Below are 22780 nucleotides of genomic sequence, written 5' to 3'. Positions count from 1 at the left end.
ATGTATAAGGGACTGTTAACTCTGAATTTATTACTAGTATTTTAACTATGCCATATTTGCGTTGAGGCATTTATAGGCTTACTTGGGGAAATCACACCACCAAAATAATATTATTTCTATGGGAAAAGCTATATTCAAAGCAAAACATAAGCCTACCAGAAACCTTCCAACACCTTTCCACTAATAAGTAAATCCCATGATTTATTTTACAAGGTACTATCACAGCTGCATCTCAGTACCCTCACACACAAATATCTGTGTTCTCTAGGAATGCTCAGACCTTTTATGACAAATCTACTGAGTGTTCCAACCTCCAGGTTGTGAAACACTCTTTCTGGAAGAAGGGCTTTTGAGGAATGCAGAACATCTTCTTCAAAGTAAATCCAATACTTTTTCAGGATAGTTTTTATTTTCATTATACTTTCAAGTTGTGTGGAAAACAAGAGAATAGAACTTTTTAAAAACTGTTGAATGAGTCCACATATATACAGAGAGCCATTTACACAAGCATGTAGTCCTCTTTTAGAAAAACTGCAGTTTCTATCTATTACACAATTAGCCATGTTCCACTTTCCATACACTGTATTCTGCTTTATTTTATTCCCACTGCAATGTTTTTCATTAAAAGTAACTGAAAGAAATCTACTACTGTCAAATGCCATCTATTGAACAAGTGATTCTGAATGAAGATCACTATTCAGGAAATACTTCTGAAAACCTTATAATGATATATTCTCTATAATTATTTACATCAATAATTATTGAAGTTTCCATCATATAATTTATATATCAGATAGCACAAGATCCATATACTGACTTCACTTGAAATACTTCATGTATTTCCCAAATAATTAGCCCATTCCCCAATATTGTGAAATAAGTCAACAGCATCATTTTCATTTAACTACCATTTCAGATCATTATAGTCACTAGAGATGATACAGTTATATGTTGAAGGTTGAACAATAAGATAAAATCACAAGTTTATCTCTGATTCTCTACTGGTAGGGCAGCACTCATTCCATTAGACTATGATGTTCTTAAAATTATTAAAATCCTCTTATATAATTTGGAAATATCTGTTTTTAAATGCATGCCATATAAATGTCAATTGAAGACATTTTCTCATGAATGAGCAAACAAAATTCTTACCATTTTATAAAGAGCTTTTGTTCTAACCAAATAAGTTCATCATTTTAAAAATAAAGTATACCTTCTTTATGTTTTTGTGAAAACTTGATTAATATATGTAGACTGACTGATTAAATAGGAAACAATATATAATTTAGACAGTTTGAAGGTTTCATATGTATAATCAGAAAATCTTCACATAATTACTTACCTCTTCTAGCTGGCATGCTTTGATGACACTCCTATATCTATACTCATCATAGCAAATACCAAAGATAATGTTTTCTTTAATGGTCCCAGGCATGATCCATGAAAACTGAGAGCAGAATGAAATTCTTCCACTGTGCTTAATTTTGCCCTCAGAAGGCTCCAGTTCTCCCATGAGCATCATTAGAAGTGAGGTCTAGAAATAAAACCATTGTTATTAAGTTAAATTATTTGATCTAATCATTCTCTGAATGTTCTTGTTTCCAAATGTCATCCTAAATAGAAGTATTCTGATGTTGAAATATTATATACTAATTAATTCAATTCAAAATTTATTAAGCACTTCCTGTTTTTGGTACACTTTCAGTGAACTGAAAAGTAAAAGACCAAAGATGAAACATAAAATTATTATTATAAATATAACCACTGGAAAAAAATACATACCTAACCTCTAAAAGTTGGAATGCCCTTGGGTTCGTACCTTGGCTGCTTTCTCTTCTTATCGACATTTTCTCCCTTGGAATCTCACTTAGCCCCATATCTTTCACACTGCTGGCCCCCACTTCCTTCAAACCAAATTTATCCAAATAACATCTCTGTTTGGATGTCAAATAGGTATCTTAAAGTTAACATTCCGAAATCAATCTGTAACCGAAACCTGTTTCTCCCATAACATTCTCAATAAATGGAACCTTCATCCTTCCAGTTACTCAGTCCAAAAACCTTGGACTTACCCTTGAGTGTTCCATTTTTCTCAGATGACATGTTCAATCTCTCTAACTACTTGTATCTTTCCTGGAAGCATGTTCTGAATCTATTACTACCAGGATTAGGCCAACACTGTCCTTTGCCTGGATTAGTACAATAGCCTTTTAACTCATCCCCTTGCTTCTGCCCTTGATTTCCAACAACCTATCCTCAAAGTAGCTCTATCAAAATGTTTTTATGTAATCTCTTATTATGGTGAATAAAGTGCAATATCTTTTCATATGTTAAAGACCACTTCTATTTTCATTTTTGGTGTAATATCTGTTCACATACATTTTTCTAACTGGTTGTATAGTTTTTTTTTTATCTTAGGTTCACTTTATTTAGAGAGAGATCAGTCCTTTGTGCAATATAAATTGCATGTATTTACCTCAGTGTGACTTTTTTTTATTTTCCGCATACACTTTTTTTAAAAAATGTGATTTAATTTATCTTTTATGGCTTCTGGACTTTCAGTTATAGAAAGACTTTTTTCCTCCATGGTTTTTTTTTTTCCTTTTTGTTTATGCATCCTCTGATGTTTTCTTTAAGCATTCTATCATCTTATTTTTGTACTTATTGTTTGATCTATTTCAAATTCATCAGGCTCATGATGTGAGATTTGGATACAATTTTTTGTTTGCCTTCAAGTGGCTGTCCAGTTGTCCAACATGGATAATCCATTTATTGAATAATCCATTTTTCCTCACTGATTTTAGATGCTACTTTTACCAAATATGAATTCCTTTATGCATTTGGATCTATTTTGGTAACTTTAATTCTATTCCACTGATTCATCTATTTATCTATGTACCAGTGATTCACTTTTTAAAATTACTGAGTCCTTATAATTTAATATAATGTATCAATATCATTAAATTATATTCTTTTACATTAAAAAAACATAAATATATATACACATACATACTTATATACACATATACAAAAATAAATATGCAATTTATATATTTATATATAGTTATCAATATTTTGGTATTTTGAGGGATATGAAGTTAAATGAAAACATCATTAAATATATAAATATACATAAACTACAAACATATTAATTAAACTTTGAAGACAATGTATTTTATTTAAAAAATAAGCAAAAGCAGAAGCTAACAGCTTATTCTAGACATTTAATTCTCAGTTTTTGTAACCAAGCTAAAGCTTAATACCAGAGCATGGTCAGGATGAGTGATGGAGACTATGTGGTGTTGGGGGGTGTCAGCAAGGCCACAGAACTGTTTTAGTTGTGATGGGGATAACAGAAGAACTGAAAATCCCCACACCTTGGAGGAGATGTGGCAAGCCAGTCTTCAGTACCCAGTGGTGCAGATTCTTACATCAATATTGCTTAATTAAAATCATTTAAGGACATTTCCTAAATGAAAGATACTTAATGTAGATTAGAAAAAAACACACAATTTTCCCAAAGATGTTTAATAAATTTGCAGCTCTGATTTGCACCTCTAATTTGATTCCTTCATGTTCTTTAAATTTATTTCCTAAAGAGAACAAGTGTTTTATCATTATCTAAATGATAGCTCATATCCTTGAAGATCACTATAAAGTCTTCTCTTCTCCTGACAATGAAGTTTAAGCCTTTAGCTGTTCTCACTTTCTAACTTATTAGAAAAAGTTAGATGGACTGTGTGTGTTTGAAGTGGGGGTGGACAGGCAGGATGACTAACACTCAATAAATTAACATTCCTGTATATATCCTTTAAAAAAACTATCCCACTCAGTAATTGTTCTCTTAATAAATCATAAGCAAATCTGAGTCCATTCTCTAAAATTCTAATATCAACAAAATAGGGACCTTTTGCCTATGTGGTTACAGAAGTAAAATCTGAGCCATGATTTCCTTGGACCAGTTCTGAAAAAATGTATATGCCATAGACTCATAATATGAATGGTTCATTTGTTCAATAAAGTTTTATTAAATGCCCACCATGTACGAGACACTATGCTGAGTGCTATACAAAATTTAAAGATGTGGGAGAAAAAGTCACTGGATATAATATTAAGAAATAAGGGCTACAGGATGTTATCAGTGGAATCATTTACATTATAAGAAATACTACACATAAGCATTCTCCTAATACCAATATAAGAATTTCTCTAAAATATCTTTTTACACTACAAACAAAAAAAAAAGGAAAGAAGAAATGCATGCCAAATTAAGATCTTAATGGTGAGGAATAAAAAAGACTACCTTGCCTGCTCCAGTAGATCCAGCAATCGCCAACAACTGTCCTCTTTCTATCTGGAAATTGATATCTTTCAGGACAGGAGTACCAAGAAGTGAGAAGTTACTGAAGAAGAGGCTGTTATCACTATTGGAAATGTTTCTATTTTTATTGTTTTGTTTTGCATTCTCAAATAATTCCCCAAATCCCTGTAAAAAACATAGAAAATAAAAAAGTAGGCTTTCCAGATATCTTCAATAGTTATTTATCTTATGTATGATGAGTTTGAAAAGCACATGGACCATTACCCACACACTGTAACATGTAATTATGTGGCCCACGATCTCTAGAGCACATGATCCAAATCATTTGAAAAATTATAATTGTAGCATTTAATAAAAACATGGTTTTAATTTCTTAGATTGTGGCTCACCATCAAATTAAATTAAATATACCTACCTGCCTATATAAAGTATTGACATATTCATCTTTTCTTATAGGCTGGATACATAAACATTATTATTTAATCCTCAGCATAATAACAATATATAATGTAAGATTTGATAATCCCTTTCTTTCAGAACTGTAGACTATGATTTAGAGAGGTTAAGTGACTAAAGTCACATAACTAATAGGCTAGAGTTGAATTACAATCCAAATCTGACTTCCACTCTATCATGTTGGTAGTACCTTCCTCTGAAAAGCTGAAATTATTTCTTGAAGTGCTTATTACTAAACATAAATGTGAAAACATTGTCAGATGATTTGAATAAATCCCATTTATCCAAGAAGGCAATCAATCGTGTCTTACCTAGCTTACAATTGATTTCAGAAAAGAGTTGAAGGATAAGGAGTTTTAATTACTTATTTGATTACTTAACTGTCAATAATTTCATTAATTAATATATATTAACTATTTGCATTTTAATTGTAAAGTTACATATTTTTTTACTTTATCTTTATTATTGACACTATTACAGAAGTCTCCACTTTCACCCCCTTTGCCCATCTCTACCCAGCTCCCAACTTCCCTTCCCTCTATCTATCACCACACTGTTGTCTGTGTCTATGGGTCATGCATGTATGTTCTTTGGCTAATCCATTCACCTTCTTTCATCCAGTCCTCCCTCCCCCTTCTCCTTGGACAGTTATCAGTTCGTTCCATGTATCCATGCCTCTGTTTCTATTTTTATCAATTTATTTAGTTCATTAGATTCCATATATAAGTGAGATCATATGGTATGTCTTTCACTGACTAGCTTATTTCACTTAGCATAAGTCTCCAGGTTGCTCCATGCTGTTGCAAAAGGTAAGGTAAAGGAAGCTGGTTGGCTTGACAATGAGAAATGACTTCATAAATTCATTTATTTTCTATAAATCAAATAAACTGAGAATGCGGCTCCCAAGTTTTGACAGTAATCCATTTAACAGATATATAATAAACCAGAATTACATCTTTTGCCATTACTTAAACTTAGGTTGAAAAATTTATGTCAACTTAAAAATGTGTCAGAGGAACACAGTTTTGCAAAATCCTTTTAAATTTGAAGATTGCTGTCCTGACCAGTGTGGCTCAGTTGGTGGGACATCACACTGCAAAGTGAAAGGTTGCCTGTTCAGTTCCAGGTCAGGGCCACATGCCTGGATTGCAGGGTTGGTTCCCAGTTAGGGCACATATGACAGGCAATCAATCCATGTTTCTCTCTCACATTATGTTCTCTCTCTCTCCCTTCCCTTCTCTATACATGAATAAATAAATAAGTAAATAAATAAACACTGCTTTGAGCTCCTATGATATAGATGGCTAATAAAAGCAGAGCTTTTAAGAAGTAGGGAGTTGGCCCTGACCAGTGTGGCTCAGTTGGTTGGGCATCTTCCTGCAGATTGAAGTGTCCCCAGTTCAATTACCAGTCAGGGCACATGCTTGGATTACAGGCCCAGTCCCCACTTGGGACATGTGAGGGAGGCAACCAATTGATGTCTCTCTCACACATTGATGTTTCTCTCCCTTTTTCTCCCTCTTTTTCCCTCTCTAAAAATAATAAAATAAAATAAATTCCAAGGAGGCAATTAAGTGTTTATAAATGATTAAAAGGCATCTGTTGTTCCCATATTCATTTAATTATAAAATAGATTAAGCTTGGTGAGCATCATCTCTGTGCTAAAGACCACTTCAAGAATCCAACATGAGAGAATAACATGTGAATAAATGTTAATTTTGCAATGTGCTTAGTGCTACAACTGAAAACCATACAAAGTCCTATAGGAGTACATTACAGAGAGAAACCAACTCAGGCTGGAGCTTGATCAAGTAAATGATATACACACTAGGCTGTAAAGGATATAAATTGGATTTCACAAAACCAAGAAATAGTGTATGTGTTCTAGGAAGATGGATCTGCACACACAATGATTTAGGCTTAAAACAACACATTAGTAGGAAGATGGTGAAGGAGTGAATAGAAGTCACATGAACCTCCTTCCAGGACCAATCTGGAATTACAATTAAATTGTGGAGAAATCACCTGGAACAAACAACTGAACATTAGTGAGAGAGAAGCCTTATAACCTCGAACAGACAGAAGAATCAGCTTCAGCCTGACTAGTATAGAGTGAGGTGAAGACTCAAGAGGGCTGGCTGGGCACCCACAGGCAGCAGCACTGGAGGGATAATTAAGCAACCAGCTGGATCCTCCTGAGAAGAATGGGATCTAAACCCTAAGTTAAGATTCCCAGCCTAGAGCACCAGAACCCAAAAAGTACACAGGTAACATCCAGCAGATAAAAGCGGCAGTGTTATTCTATGCCAGAGGTGGACAGCTAGAGATACAAAGGGCCATTTAAAGGCCCAATGCGCAAATTTTAATTTGCAGCCAGTTAACCTGAGCTCTGGCAAAGGCAGGGGCAGAGTGGGCTGGAGACCCTTGAGGAGAGACTGGGGACAGAAACCTTAGGGAGAGAACTGAGAGAGTAGGCACTGGGATTCTGGTGCTAAATCATCCCCCATATGGCAGCAGTCATCATCTCAGGCAGATCACTCTCCTCTAAGCAGCAGCAGCCTAAGGGGAAACGATAACCCTGACCCCAGGACAGATTCTGCCCTGCCCTACAGTAGATAAACCTGAGTGCTGTGTGCAGGCTGACTAGATTAACAACCAAAGGAGACAGCCACAGACAGTAGATCCCTGAAAGTCTTGAACTGGCTGCCTAAGGTCAGACAGGGTCAACATCTGACATCACCAGAGGCAGATCCAGAAAGAAAAAAACACTGGTAAATACTAGAGGCTACAGAGATGAAATCCACTGTGGTCTTCTCCATGATTTGTGGTATTTTCTTTCCTGCATAGCTTTTTAACATTCATTTCTTGTCCAGCAACTTTGTACATATTAAGTCACTACATTTTATACTAGAGTTTATTTCAATTTACATATTTTGCCCTTCCCTTCTCTTACCCCATTTTACCTTCTTCTTTCCTCTCATTATTTTCATTTCAAATTTTGTTTTCTCTCTTGCTACAACTTGTTTCCATTCTGCACTCTTATAATTTCTCCCCCATCCACACACAGAACAAATTTTCTTGTCAATGGTAATCTCACATCCTTCTATCCCACTCTTAAAATACCCATGTGCTCTCTCCACCTTTATCACTCTTAACTCATTGGTTGTAGGTAGGGTACAAAGAGGAAAAATGAGTAAGTATCTATCAATAATAACCTTTAATTTAAATGGATTAAATGCTCCAACCAATAGGCATAGGGTAGCTCAATGGATAAGAAAACATGACCCACACATACGCTGCCTACAAGAGACCCATCTCTAAACAAAAGACCTACACAGACTGAAAGTGAAGGGTTGGAAAAAATATTCGAAGCAAATGGACAGGAAAAAAAGGCCAGGTAGTCATACTTACATCAGATGAAACAGACCTCAAAACAAAGGCCATAATACCCACACTTCATAATACCCAAGGCAAGAGTCCATCAAGACATAAATATTGTAAAAATATAGGCACCCAGTATAGGAGCATCCATATATATAAGGAAAATCTTGGAGGACTTCAAGAAAGATATTGACAGCAACATACTTGTAGTAGGGAACTTTAACATCCCACTGTCAACAATGGACAGATCTTCTGAACAAAACATGAACAAGGATATTGTGGACCTGAATGACACATCAGATCAAATTAATTTAACTGATATATATAGAGAACCTGATTTCCCAAAGAAGCAAAATACACATTCTTTTCAAATGCACATGGAACAGTTTCAAACATAGACCACATGATAGGACGCAAAATAAGTCTCAACAAATTCAAGAAAACTGAAATCATATCAAACATTTTACCAGGCCACAAGGGCTTTAAACTAGAAACCAACCTCAAGAGAAAAACTAAAAAATATTCAATCTCATGGAGACTGAATAGCATGCTAATAAACAATAAATTGTTTAATAATTAGATCAAGGAAGAAATAAAAACATTTCTGGAACAAATGAAAATACACACATAACAGCCCAGAGCCTATGGGACACAGTAAAGGCAGTCTTCAGAGGGAAGTTCATAGCAACACAGGCCTACCTAAGAAAGATAAAAACATTTCAAACCTAACCCTACACCTACAAGAACTGGAGAAACAACAACAAAGCCCATATCAAGTAGAAGGAGGGAAATAATCAAGATCAGAACAGAATTAAATGACATAGATAGAGGCTAAAAGAACAGTTCAAAGCATCTATAAATCCAAGAGCTCATTTTTTGAAAAGATAAACAAAATTGACAATTCTTTAACAAGATTCATCAAAAAAAGGGAGAGGACCTAAATAAAGAAAATCAGAAATGAAAGAGGATCAATTACAACTCATACCACAGCAATACAACGTGTTGTACGAAATTGTTATGAACAACTATATGCCAAGAAATTTGAAAATTTGGGTGAAATGGACAATTTCTAGAAAAATATAATATTTCCAAACTAAATAAAGAAAAAGCAGAAAACCTGAACAGACTGATAACAGCTAGTGAAACTGAAGCAGTAATTTAAAAACTCCCATCACACAAAAGCCCTGGACCAGATGTTTCACAGCAGAATTTTACAAAACCTTTAAGGAAGAGCTAACCTCTATCCTCTCAGACTATTTCAAAAAATCTAAGAAGAAGGAAGACACCCAAACTCTTTTTATATGGCCAGAGTCATCCTAATCCCCAAACCAGACAAATATACAACTAAGTAATAAAATTATGGGCCAATACCGCTGATGAATATAGATGTTGAAATCTTCAACAAAATATTGGCAAGCCGAATCTAGCAATAACTCAAAAAGATCATACACCATGATCAATTGGGATTCATCCCAGGGATGTAAGGATGGCTACAATAAATGTAATACATCACATAAACAAAACGAAAGAGAAAATCATGTGATCATATTAATAGAAGTAGAAAAAGCATTTGATAAGGTACAGCACCTATTTATGATAAAAACACTCAGCAAGGTGGGAGTAAAGGGAACATACCTCAACATAATAAAGGCCATAGATGAAAAACCTACAGCCAACATCATACTCAACAGGAAAAATCTGAAAGCTTTTCCACTAAGACTGGGAACAAGACAAGGATATCTGCTTTCACCACTTGTATTCAACAGAGTTTTAGAAGTCCTAGCCACAGTGATCAGACCAAGAAGATATAAAAGGCATCCAAATTATAAAGGAGGGAGTAAAACTGTCATTGTTTGCAGATGACATGATATTGTACATTGAAAACCCTATTCCACCAAAAAACTACTTGACTTAATAAGTGAATTTGGCAAAGCAGTAGCAGGATACAAAGTCAATATTCAGAAATCAAAAGCATTTTTGTACACAAACAATGAAATGTCAGAAACAGAAATCAGAATAAAAACTTCCATTTGCTATAGCAACAAGGAAAATAAAGTACCTAAGAATAATTCTAACCAAGGAAATAAAAAACCTGCATCAGAAAATGATACAACACTGAAGAAAGAAATTAAGGAAGACACAAATAAATGGAAGCATATCATATTCATGGATTGGAAGAATGAACATCATCAAAATGTCCATACTACCCAAAACAATTTATAGATTCAATGTAATACCTATTAAAATACCAATGACCTATTTCAGAGATATGGAACAAACATTTCAAAAATGTATATGGAATCATAAATGACCCTGAATAGACACAGCAATTTTTGGAAAGAAGAACAAATTAGGAGGGATCACCATACCTGACCTCAAGGTATGGTAATCAAAACACTCTGGTACTGGTATAAGAACAGACATATAAATCAATGGAACAGAATAGAGAGCCCAGAAATAAACATTGTCTCTATGGCTAAATAATACTCAACAAAGGGGGCTGAACTATAAAATGGAGTAAAAATAGCCTCTTCAACAAATGGTTTTGGGAGATCTGGACAGCTACATGCAAAAAAATTAAACTCAACCACCAATTTACACCATACACAAAAATAAACTCAAGATGGATAAAAGACTTAAATATAAGTGCTGATGACATGAAATCCTAGAGGACAACATAGGCAGGAAAAACTCAGGTATCCCACACAGCAATATTTTCACCAATATGTCCCCTAGAGCAAGGGACATAAAGGAAAGAATATACAAATGGGACTTCATCAAAATAATAAGCTTCTGCACAGCTAAAGAAAACATCAGCAAAGTGAAAAGGGAACCAACTATATGGGGAAATATATTTGCAATTGATATCTCAGACATGGGTCTGATTTCCACAATATATAAAGAACTCATATGACTCTAATCTAGGAAGACAAACAATCCAATTAAAAAATGGGCAAAGGACCTAAACAGACACTTCTCCAAGGAGGACATACAGAGGATCCAGAGACATATGAAAAGATGCCCAGTATCACTAGCCATCAGAGAGATGGAAATTAAAACCACAATGAGATGCCACTTCACACTGGTCAGAGTGGCCATCATAAACAAATCAACAAACAGTAAGTGCTGGTGAGGTGGAAAAAAGGGAACCCTAGTACATTGTTGATGGGAATGCTGCCATGTGGAAAACAATATGGAATTTCCTCAAAAAACTAAAAATGAAACTGCTGTTTGACCTGGCAGTTCCACTGCCAAGATTATACTCTAAGAATACTGAAACCACAACTCAAAAGAACCTATGTACCTCTAAGTTCATATCAGCACAATTTACAATAGCCAAGTGCTGGAAGCAACTTAGGTGCCCATCAGTAAATGAGTGAATCAAAAAACTATAGTACATTTATGCAATGGAATACTATGCAGTACAAAGAAAGAAGAAGCTCCTACCCTTTGCGACAGCATGGATGAAACTGGAGAGCATTTTACTGAGTGAAATAAGACAGGTGGTGAAAGACAAACATCATATGATCTCACCTTAGGTTCAGTGGAACCTAATCAACAAAACAAACAAGCAAACAAAATATAACCAGAGACATTGAAATAAAGAACAAAGAGACAGTGACTAAAAGGGAGGAGAGAGTGAGATAAGGGGGGAATGAAGGGGAAGCATGGTCAAGGAACATGTATAAAGGACCCATGGACAAAGCCAAGGAGGGGAAAGATTGAGGATGGAAGGTGAGGGTGGGTGGGGTGGGGGAAAGTGGTGGCATGAAAATGGAGACAACTGTACTTGCACAACAATAAAAAGAAGTACAAACTGTGTCTCAGGAATGATATAAATGGCAAGATGACAAATGTGCTTGGTATTGTGGGCAGTACAGGATGAGTGCAATGCTTAGGAGGAGTTTTATCTAAGAAGACAAAAGGACTAATGACAGGTTATTGTTAATAATAACTTTAATTTCTGATTACAAAAGACATTAATTTCAGGAAATTTGAAAAACATAGAAAAGCAGAAAGAAAAAAATGAAATTACTTATAGCACTACTACTGAGAAAAAAACATGTTTAACATTTCAACTGATATCCCTCTATTCTTACCTATAAGTGTATATAATACATAAAATCATATATATCATTTTTACATCAATAAAAATTATACCTAATGTTTGTGACTGCTTTTCTGACTTACAATAAATGAAGATTTTTTCATATGCCATTAAATGTTCTTTTAAATATGTTTTATTTAAAAATGTTCTTTTAAATATGTTAAATATGAACATGTTTTAGTTCATATTGAAAACTAAATATGATAGTATCCAAGAGTATGGGTAGTTATCTAAGAGTATGGACAAACTGTATACATGTACTTTGCTATACATGTGGAGCACATGCTTTTTTTAGTATAAATTTTGACAGGTGGAATTTCCAAAGAGTCATTAGCATCTTGTCATCAACTGGGCCTGGGTGAGGTCACCTACAGAGAGCATTAAATTGTAGAAGGAGACTTAGGTGGGAACCCAGTGGCCCATCACTATTGAAATGGCTGGCAGAGTAGCCTAGAAGTCATGGTCTGAGGATTAAAATAATGTGGAAAGAGTGGTCCACTAAAGTTTAGTGATAAATTCAAGAAGAAAAAAAACAGTTCTAATAGACTGTTGAGGGCAGAGGACAGATTGCAGCGAGGAGACAACCATGAAGATTGAGAAGTGAGAACAAGTTTCACAGTAAAGAGAAGGAAAGTGATGTCTTAGAGAATGAGACTGGGTGGGAAAAAGTCAGTAAAAAATTTTAACTTAAAAATATTTAAATGTAAGAAGGTGTCAATTGAAAAGAGATGTTCAAGCTTGTAGAGAGAGAATAATCACTGACCCCTGTTCTGAGAAGATGAAACAAGGAAGCATATTCTCTTAGATAAGAAGAAAGAACAAAAGGATGATTCCAAGGGTGAAGAGAGAAGTTGGAAGCATTCATCCATGATGATGCCTCTATTTTCTCTATGTATTGTAGAAGGCAAGGCCATGTGATGGGGGTGAGCAGATCCTAGGAGAGGTGGTGTGGGTGGTTCAGGACAGTGGTAAAAATCAGGAATAGCTTTTAGGAAAATGGTAAAGAAAATTAACTAGAGACAAACAAAGATTTCCAAAGAAGGTTTACAGGCCCAGCTGAAGTTGAGACATTAAAACATAAAATTGACTGGAATATGTGATTTTTCCAGATAGCACCTTCTTCACCAAAGCTGATGACGTGAATGTTTTTCAAAGAAGGACTCAGCACATGGAAAGGGTAATTGAGAGTACTGCTGGGAGAAGAACTGAAATGACTGGTCTTGGAGTAAGCAGAGGTTAAACCAGGAGGAGTCCAAAAAGGAGAACTAAAAAGACTAGAAATCTTGATGAAATTGAATGGTTGTAGAGATGAAATTAAGAGACTGAGTGAGGTGGAGGGTTAGGAAATTCTAGACTGAAAAAGAGACTTCAGGGTGTGTGACACAATTGCCATTGCGGAGTAAGTAGGTGTTCTCAAAGCTCAGGATATGATTATGAGAGGAAGCTTCTGAAGAAGTCACTATAAAATGTAAGTTCTAAGAATACTATTGGAAGGATTGCTCATGTGGATGTTGAAGTCTCACAGATGATGGCAGAGGTTTTGCAAGCACTGTTATCCTTAGTAAACACCATCAGAAGTGTCTGGATTTTGATAGGTGACAGCCAAAAAACTAGAAGGTGAGGATACAGCAGACAGGAGTCAGGGGCTCAGTGGAAGGGTTGTAGATCGTGACATTTGGGTCCAAAATCCTGTTTCAGGTCTTGCCAGGTGTGAGCCTAGCCAGGTCCCTCAACTTTTCTAAGTCTCCCTTTCCTTGTCAGTAAAATGGAAATATTAATATTACTTAGGTCATAGGAATGTGATGAGAATTAAATGAGACAACACATATACAGTGTTTCTTTTAGTGCCTGGCACATAAGGGCTCAAGCATGCTACCTATTTCATTAGATAGAAGTAGAGTGAAAAGGATGACTTTTGCATCAGTGTAGGAAAACAACTGTCTGAAAATAGTTGTAAAAATGTCAAATATATTTTTCTTTCTTACCTAGAAGTGCATTTTAAATTCCTAAAAACAAAGAGGTAAAATCAATCTGATCCACTTTTCCACAGACAATTTTGCTATTTCAATGAAGAATTATTCTCTACCCATATCTTAAACCATGAAGTGAAGAGTGGTGATCAAGTTACTTAAATAAATAAAATGAGTTTAAGATATTGTGTAATATGGAGAAATAAGCCATTGGTTTCATAACTCCTACCTTTACTCAGCAGATATCAGTGATAAGGAAATGAGAACTCAGTAGGGCTTCTCAATAATCATATATTGCTTTTTAGAGGCTGAAAATTGATAATATATTTTCTGACTTTGAGAAATATGAGGATTTTAACAGTGAGTGAAAATAAATAAAAATCATTGAAAACCATAAATTAGTAATTCTCTCTTACATCTTTATGTTGACTGATATATGTAAAACACTTGGACTAGAACTTGAGATCAGATGTGGTAGCATTTATTGAGGAACTATTATGTGCACCAAACACTTTACACAATCTGCAAGGTAAATATTAATATACCCATTTTACAGATGGAGAACCAGAGGCTCCCCAAAGACAATCAGTCTATCTAGATTACATAGAGAGTAAAGAGCAGAATCAGGATTCAAATTCAGCTCTACCTGGATCCAAAACCAGTGAGCTGGGTATTACTTTCTAATATTTTATATGAAATAAGTTACATGACTTAGAACAAAATGAAGAGGCTTCCATACTGCCCTTAATATTCCTGGAGCTCTACTGCTTAATCTATAAAATAAGTGGAGTGGTTCGCCTCCAGCTCCACCAGTTCTAACATAATTCTCATTGTCCATTAGTATGAAAATCAGATTCACAAAGAAAATGCTTAAGTATATAGAGCAAACAATGTTTTTAAAATTCTGACCTCATCCCAGAAGGCTGTTACATTCTCCATCACTACTTCTGTGGTTGTTAAATTATATTCCAATGTCTTAAACTCTTGCTTTTGTAAGAAATCCTGTTTATAAAAAGAGAGCAAAAACATAATGTAGAATCAGAATAGCGAACACTAATGCACTATTACACCTATTTCACACTCTTAATAGTGCTGTATCTTGTATTTAGATTTTATGAATTTCTTAATAAATAATTTAAAAATAATTTATAAAGTAAACTGGCCAAGCACTAGGAGTCATCATACTAGAAATGCATTCTTTAAACCTGTAATATTACATAAATTTGGTTTTACACATTAAATTTTAACATACTTCCTTGTACTGTACATGTTAACTTTAATGAAGAATTTATAAAGCACCTCTGCATTAGCCACCAATTTGCCTTAATTAGGACAGAGAGAAAACTAGTATCTTCATCTTTATAGCAGCCCCCGCCTTTATTAGAGACATGATTAGCATCACTTCTCTGGGTTAAGTGAAGGTGTGAAGATGTGACAGAGCTGATTTTAAGTAGGCATCAAGCCTTGATTCTAAAAGGGTCTTGTCAGAAACTCTACTTCACAGTGTTCTGAGGAAATATAAGAACACAAGGAAAAATTAAGTTCGTGCATTCTGAAGCCTTCACCATAGGAGGTAATTAAAAAAGCCTGGTCCTTGCCTCACTCTTCCCCTTTCTTTTCTACTCTTCTCTCTCACTACCTCTGTTTGAGTTTCCCTCTTTTTCTCCAATTTATTTTCAAGATGTTTCTCTATCTCTGTGTTCCTGTTCAGTGGCTCTCTCTGTCTCTGACACTTTCATTTTCTTATTTCTGGTCTGCATGTATATTCGTTCTCTCTCTCTCTCTCTCTCTCTCTCTCTCTCTCTCCCCCCCCTTCCACCCCCTTCTCTCTCTCTATCACACACACACACACCTGTGATGGGTTAAGAGAAGAAATACGATTACTCCAAGACTTGTTGTGGTTTTGAGCTACATTCATCAATAAATTGCAGATCTCAAACTCACAAGGGGGGTGGCAAAAAACTCCTGGAATTATATTCTGGAGGGCAGGCTCCTCATAGTATAGGCTTCCCCAGCTAGGTGAGTGTTCTAGGAACCCATCTGTATCAGTGTACCAGCTAGCATTGTTGTAAGAGGCTGTGTTCAGCTTCAGTAAATTATTTTTTTGAACACTTGCAATGCATTTGTCCATTTCACAATGGGAGGTTTACAAGCACACCTGCGCACACCATGCTGAGTGTTCAGCAGTTTTTGATTAAAAATTGGCATGACCCCCATGTCCCATACCTCCATTCACCTGATCTTGTCCCAAGTGATTTTTTTGTTTCCCCAGATGAAAAGAGTCCTCAGAGGGAAATGTTTTGTGGATGTGGTAGAGGTAAAACAAAAAATGGCAGAAGCACTAAAAGGCATAACAATGAATGAGTTCAAAGACTATTTTGAGCAGTGGAAAAGTCTCAATAGGTGTATTATATCAAATGGAGACTATTTTGAAGGTGACTTAAGTTTCAACTTGTAAGAATAAATACACCATTTTTTATAAATAAATTCCTGGGTGTTGGGGGTCCCCCCTCATATTTATGAAATGATAAAATTGAGGAAGGCAGCTGAGCAAAAATTGTGATGAGCCGGCGAGGGCAGGCCCTCTCTAATGGAGGAGCTGCCACAGCCTGTAAGGGAAGAGGACCCTGTTTACTATATATTGCAATCCTTCAAGAGGCTGAACATATAACTTATTGTATATGTGACATTTCCCAATTTTTAAATGCTGTCAACTAATTTAATTTCCTTTAAGTAAAGGTGAAATAAAACAGGTGTAGGGGCCAAAAGTAGGTCCACAGGCCACCACTTGCAAACTCTGGCGCAGGTTATATATTGGTAGAACAACTTAAAAGTGGCTCACCTTCACCCTCATCCTTATTTATGTCACATGATTTATTTTCTGGGTTAAATTTTTAAATATTATTTTAATCCCTGGCCAGGTGGTTCAGTTGGTTGGAATGCTGTTCCATATACCAACAGTCTGTGGGTTCGATTCCCTGTCAGAGCACATGCCTAGTTCAATCCCCAGTCTGGGAGCATATGGGAAGCAACCCATCGACATCAATATCAATGTTTCTCTCATATCAATGTTTCTGCTCATATTGATGTTTCTTTCTCTCCCTTCCTCTCTCTTTAAAATCAATAAAATGTATCCTTGCAAAAGGATTTAAAAAATAGTATTTTAAAAGTATAATACTATACTCTGATGTACATATTAATTATAAAAATTATAAGCATTACCCTGTCTGGTGTGGTTCAGTTGGAGCATCATCCCATAAACCAAAAGTTATGGGTTCAATTTCTGGTCAGGGCACATGCCTAGATGTGGGTTTGGCCCCGGTCAGAGTACGTACCAGAGGCAACAGATCAATGTTTCTCTCTCTCATAGATGTTTCCCTCTTCTCACTCTCTCCCTTCCTTCCCTTCTTTCTAAAATCAATAAGCATGCCCTCTGATAAGGATTAAAGAAATTATAAGAACATAAAAATTCATAGTAGTGATTCAATTGTATAAATTGTATAAACTGAATCTCATCACTTGAGGACTTTAGAACTTCTTTTCAGAGCTAGCAGCTGCATCAGCATTGCTGGGATTTTAAGGGAATTAATGTGATATAAAAGCCATTCTTGTCCATCATTCCTTGTCAGGGAAATACTTGGAAAAGTTTAAGATGAATATTCCTAGCATTAGCTGGAAAGTTTTTAACTTCCCAGTGAATCTGCCACCATCTTTGTGCACATTTTCCAAATACATTAGAACTGATCTATTGATTGATAAGTTGAATACAATTCTCCAGAATACAGAAACAATATTTTCTGTAATTTCTTTGATTTAAGAGAATCTCACAGGCTTTCATTTTATTTCATTAGGCTTTCATTACTTGGACTCGACAGAGCATATACAGATGTGAAGGGAGGAACTCCTGCGCATCAAACAAAGACCAAAAATTTATCTCTAAACAGTTTGCCCACTAGTGAAGTTCTAAATTGTCCTAAAATCATTGTATACAATGCCCACTTATGACACATTACCTGTATTTTGTTTATTGCTCCGATCGAGTCATACCACGTTTGTACAGCCCAGGGGAATTGCCGAGTGACCGCCATGCGCAGAACGATGCAGAATGAGATGGTTGTGAATATTTTTCGAAGGATGATTCCTTTGTTCAGTGCACAGGGAAGCACAGAACACAGCACCACAAAGAACCCTGAGAAGAAGAAGGCTGAGCTATTCCCATATCTTACATAGGCTGCCTTCCGGGTCAGTTTTAGTTCTGTTCTATAAAACAAAATAATAAGATTTGGAATGCTTATTTACTGTTCAAATGTGAAGCATTTTGGAATGTAAAATCTGAGCACAGACTCTCAAGGCTTTGTGATCTTGGGCAAGCTATTTAACCTCTCTGGGCCTCAGTTACCTTAATTAAAAGATGAATAGGAATGAATATACCAGTGTCTTGCCCATAATACCTGTAAATATTATTTTTAAACTATAATTAATAACCCCAATTATTATATTATTTTTATATCTTTATCACCTCATTATTGATTAGTGAGACTTTGATAATTTGGGGGTTTTTTTGTTGACATTTTAAGCAATTAAGTGTGGGAATGAGGACTATGATTTCCTAATAGATTCTTAGCACTTTAGAAATTCCAGCTTAGCTTTCAGGAACACCAAAAATATACAAGCAACAGAGGAGTGGTTCTTAAATGTTAGTATAGGTAAAAATCACCTGAGAAACTTTTTAAAATGCAGAGTCTCAGGGCCAACTCTCAGAGATACTGAACAAGCTTGCAGTAGGTTAAAAAAACAGTACCTGTACAAAAGATTCTGTTGCATGTGGTTCTTGAAAAACTATGAGGAAGATACCACATCCTCCTTGTCTCTCATTTTAATATAATTGCAAATTATATTATACTTCTAATCTTCTAGTCCAAATTGAAAATGAGAACTATTTTCTTTTCAGCACATAGGAAAGGTTTACATGGTCCAAAAGGCACAAAACAGGGAGTGCAGAAGCTGGTGAGAATAGAGGACAATGCAGCCCTCAACCTCTGTCCCATTCTTCCTGGACCACTGAAACTTGAATTGCTTGTGATCCTCCTATTCAGCTCTTGTAAAGGAAAGAGCAGTGATGACTCAGGTAAGTAGAGGGTCCTGGTGGGAAGGAGCAATAGGTGTGCCTGACATTTGGGTGCTACTTCCACAAACCTGTATAACTCAGAAAGGTTCTCATTCTTAATTAGAATTCAAAGGAAATCTTTTTTCTTTTTTAGTTTTAAAAAATGTAAACTTGAGCATTGTGAAGAAAAAAATGGAGTTCAATATGCCCAACCTAGATTGTGATCTATAATCTAATGCTTACTTGTATCAATTATTTGGCATTGAAGAGAGATTAGAATTTTGGAATCTCACTGGGTTTTACTCCTGGCTGTATCAGTCACACCTATGCCATCTTAAGCAGGTTGTTCTTCCCTCTGGTGCTATAGAATCTTCATCCACAGAAGGAAAAAGTAACATCGTCCTTATGAATTTGTTGCCAAGATCAATGACATTACAGCAGGGGACCTAGCATTTGAACCTTACCGTGTTGACTTTAATCTTCATCAGAAAAAGAATAATAATGGCTACACTGATATCAATAAAATGCTAGAAAGCACTATTTACAAAAAAAGTTAACAAACCTGTCAAAATTGTTGTTGAAATGTATTAGAAACAGTTGAGGGAAATGGAAGAAGTAGTGCTATAGGAAAAGATTAATGGATTCAAGAACATTTATAAGAATCACCAACAAAGCAGTACTCTCCATTATAAAGTCACTAACAATTTATGAGTCATAAAAGTATTTTATCAGTTTCTTATAAAAAATTTGAAAATCATTTTATTACCAAGAATGATAAAGGTGTAGATTATCAGGGAGCTTTGCACAGCCTTTTGCACAGGTGAACAGTGGCCTAAGCCAAGGTAACCACCCCTTTGAACTGCATCCCTCCAATCTCTTCCAGAACTTTATATTTGCTCTCTTGAATAGAAGCAATTCTTACTTTCCCATATTTACGTCAGCACTTTACAGCCCTTTCAGGTAACAATTTCATGCCAGATTAAGGAACTGGATTATACAAGTTACAACCAAACATTTGCTGTTAGAATCTGTTGAACAGAAATACAGAGTAGGAAGGATGAATTTCATCTTTTGGAGAAACAGAGAAAAAAAGTCAAGAAAAGTCAGCAAGCAGAACAACCTGACCAGGTTTTTATCTTGAGGCCTGAGACAACTCCTCATTACTCTTGCTATGTATGTCTGTGCTTACAAGCATACAAGTGACCAGGAGGACAAGTGTGATGGAAAACACTTGCTAATGAGAAAAACAATGTTAATAAAACAATTCCCCAAGATCTTTAAGGATGTTTCTGGGAAGAAAACAAAATTCCTTTCCTGGATTTGTCTTGAAAGGCATAATAAAAACAGGTGAGCAATAATGTTTGGGAAATAAATATCCTTTTATTCTTTCTATTTACATGGCAAAGGACTTAACATTTCAGCATTTCCTTTGTTGTTCCAATCACACACCTGCAGCTCAGTTACCACTACTGTCTCCTGGAATCAGCAGCCCATATTCCTGATAACCCATAGTCACGTTATCCAAAAGGGTGCTCTTTTTTTAGTATATTTCCTCTGTGAAACTTGTCCTGTGTTACCCATTCTGAAAAAGCTGCTCTCTAACAGTATATCTATTCCCACTGAGCCTCCTAGAACCTTTTTTTAAATGCACTTTGTAGAATATGTAACTTGACTAAAGAGAAATGGTCTTATGCCTACCCTAGTTTATATTTTGCCCAAATCATATCAGTAATCTCATCTCAGCCTGCACTGCACTTCTTTGCTGGATATAATCTTTACTGATCAGTGATCAGAAAGGTTATCTGAGGTGAAACAAGACCAGAGATAGGTGCCAAATACTGATTCTACCTGAAAAGGCGGTTTTCATAATTTGAGCTGAAATCTCAAGAGGAAGGTTTATAGAAATACAATTTATAGATATTACCTTGTGTTAGTATTCCTAAGTAAGAAGAACAAACATATTTTAAACAAATGAAAGTTTTTTCATTTTTCATGAGCCATAATGCAAAGAGTAAAGTATATATAATAACAGACAATCATTTATTTGGTTCAGAGTTGTATATTTACCTCTCCAGCAGTTCTATTTAAGGTTTTAATCAGCCTTCAGCATCATGACCATTGTTTTAGTCAAATAAGTAAATTAGGCAGCTATAAACATATATAAGATATTCTTTCATAAGGTATAAAAATACTCTTCTAGTGAAAAATAACATACTTGACAAACTAAAATCACAGCATATAAAAATAACATCATTCCACTTAACACATGAATATTGCAATAACTCAATAAAATTGTTTGATTGTCAGAAACTTGAAATATGAGCTGGAAATCCACTGTGACTCATTTTTGAACTATTAACCATTAACTGACCAATGATACTGAAATTATCTAAATGACTTACTTCCTTAGATTTTCAATCATTTTTTCCATTGCTTCCTCCCAGCAGTATGCCTTAACGGATTGGATATTTTCAATCATTTCTGAGGTGATCGCGAGTCTTTCATTGATTTTCCCAGCTCTCTGATCTCTGTAAATCAATCAATCAATCAATTTCACAGTAAAAACAAGTCAAATTATCCATTAAGAATTGCTCAAACCTTTAAGAAGCAACATTTCTTTTGTTAAACAGATGAACATTTTATCATCAAATAGGTGGTAATAAAAGTAGTTACCACTTAGTAAATGCCTTTTATGTGCCAGACATTGTACTAGATGCATTCCATACACTATCCCCAATTTTTAAGGCATTTTAGGAGTGGTCGTCACTTCTATTTTAAAGATGAAAAACCAGCCCTGGCCAAGTAGTTCTGTCGGTGAGAACATTGTCCCAATACATCAAGGTTGTGGGTTTGATCCCTGGGCAGGGCACATACAGAACCAATCAATGAATGCATAAATAAGTGGAACAACAAATCAATGTTTCTCCCTCTCTCTCTCTTTTTCCCTTTTTCTCTCTCTAAAATCAATTAATTTTTTAAAAAGAAAATAGATGGAAAACCAGAGACTCAGTGGGGCAAAGTGGCTTATTCAAGTCACATAACTAGTAAGCATGCACCTGGGGATTCAAGCCAAGAGCTATCTAACTCCAAAATTTGTGTACTTTTATTATTCTCTAGCTGACAAACTCTAGAAGTCTTCTATATAAGCAATGACTGATATCATTCACTGAGTCATTCTGTAAAAAGTAGTAACTAAGGCTCTGGTGTGATGATCCATGAACCAGGGCTGGAAAAACTTATTATATACTCTACCCAAAATCTATGCATCCCCTCCCACTCACATCAATGTTTTATCCATTGTATGTAAATTTTATGATCTACAAAAATGAACTAGATAGTAACATATTTATAAAGAAATTCTACAAATTTATAAGTAAAAAATATCCCTTTGACATAGGAATTATTATTTGCACCATTAAAATAATTCCCTGATTGTG

The 22780-nt window shown here is 35.3% G+C and overlaps 1 protein-coding gene across 7 annotated transcripts in view; it reads right to left on the bottom strand.

Annotated features, from left to right (window-relative positions):
* CFTR (CF transmembrane conductance regulator) overlaps positions 1 to 22780 on the bottom strand; it is a 210937-nt gene that overhangs the window by 133104 nt on the left and 55053 nt on the right. For all 7 annotated transcript variants that reach the window (XM_036010839.1, XM_028525739.2, XM_036010838.1 and 4 more), the window contains 5 exons: positions 21746 to 21871; positions 18250 to 18496; positions 15146 to 15238; positions 4304 to 4486; positions 1343 to 1534 (listed from right to left, as the gene is read on the bottom strand). In XM_036010839.1, the coding sequence (XP_035866732.1) occupies positions 1343 to 1534; positions 4304 to 4486; positions 15146 to 15238; positions 18250 to 18496; positions 21746 to 21871 (841 nt within the window). The remainder of the gene's footprint in view (positions 1 to 1342; positions 1535 to 4303; positions 4487 to 15145; positions 15239 to 18249; positions 18497 to 21745; positions 21872 to 22780) is intronic.

The sequence above is a fragment of the Phyllostomus discolor genome, chromosome 10 (assembly GCF_004126475.2).
Source record: "Phyllostomus discolor isolate MPI-MPIP mPhyDis1 chromosome 10, mPhyDis1.pri.v3, whole genome shotgun sequence".
Classification (NCBI taxonomy): Eukaryota; Metazoa; Chordata; class Mammalia; order Chiroptera; family Phyllostomidae; genus Phyllostomus; species Phyllostomus discolor.
Note: the sequence above shows the minus strand (reverse complement) of the source record. Positions and strands in the feature narration are given on the sequence as shown.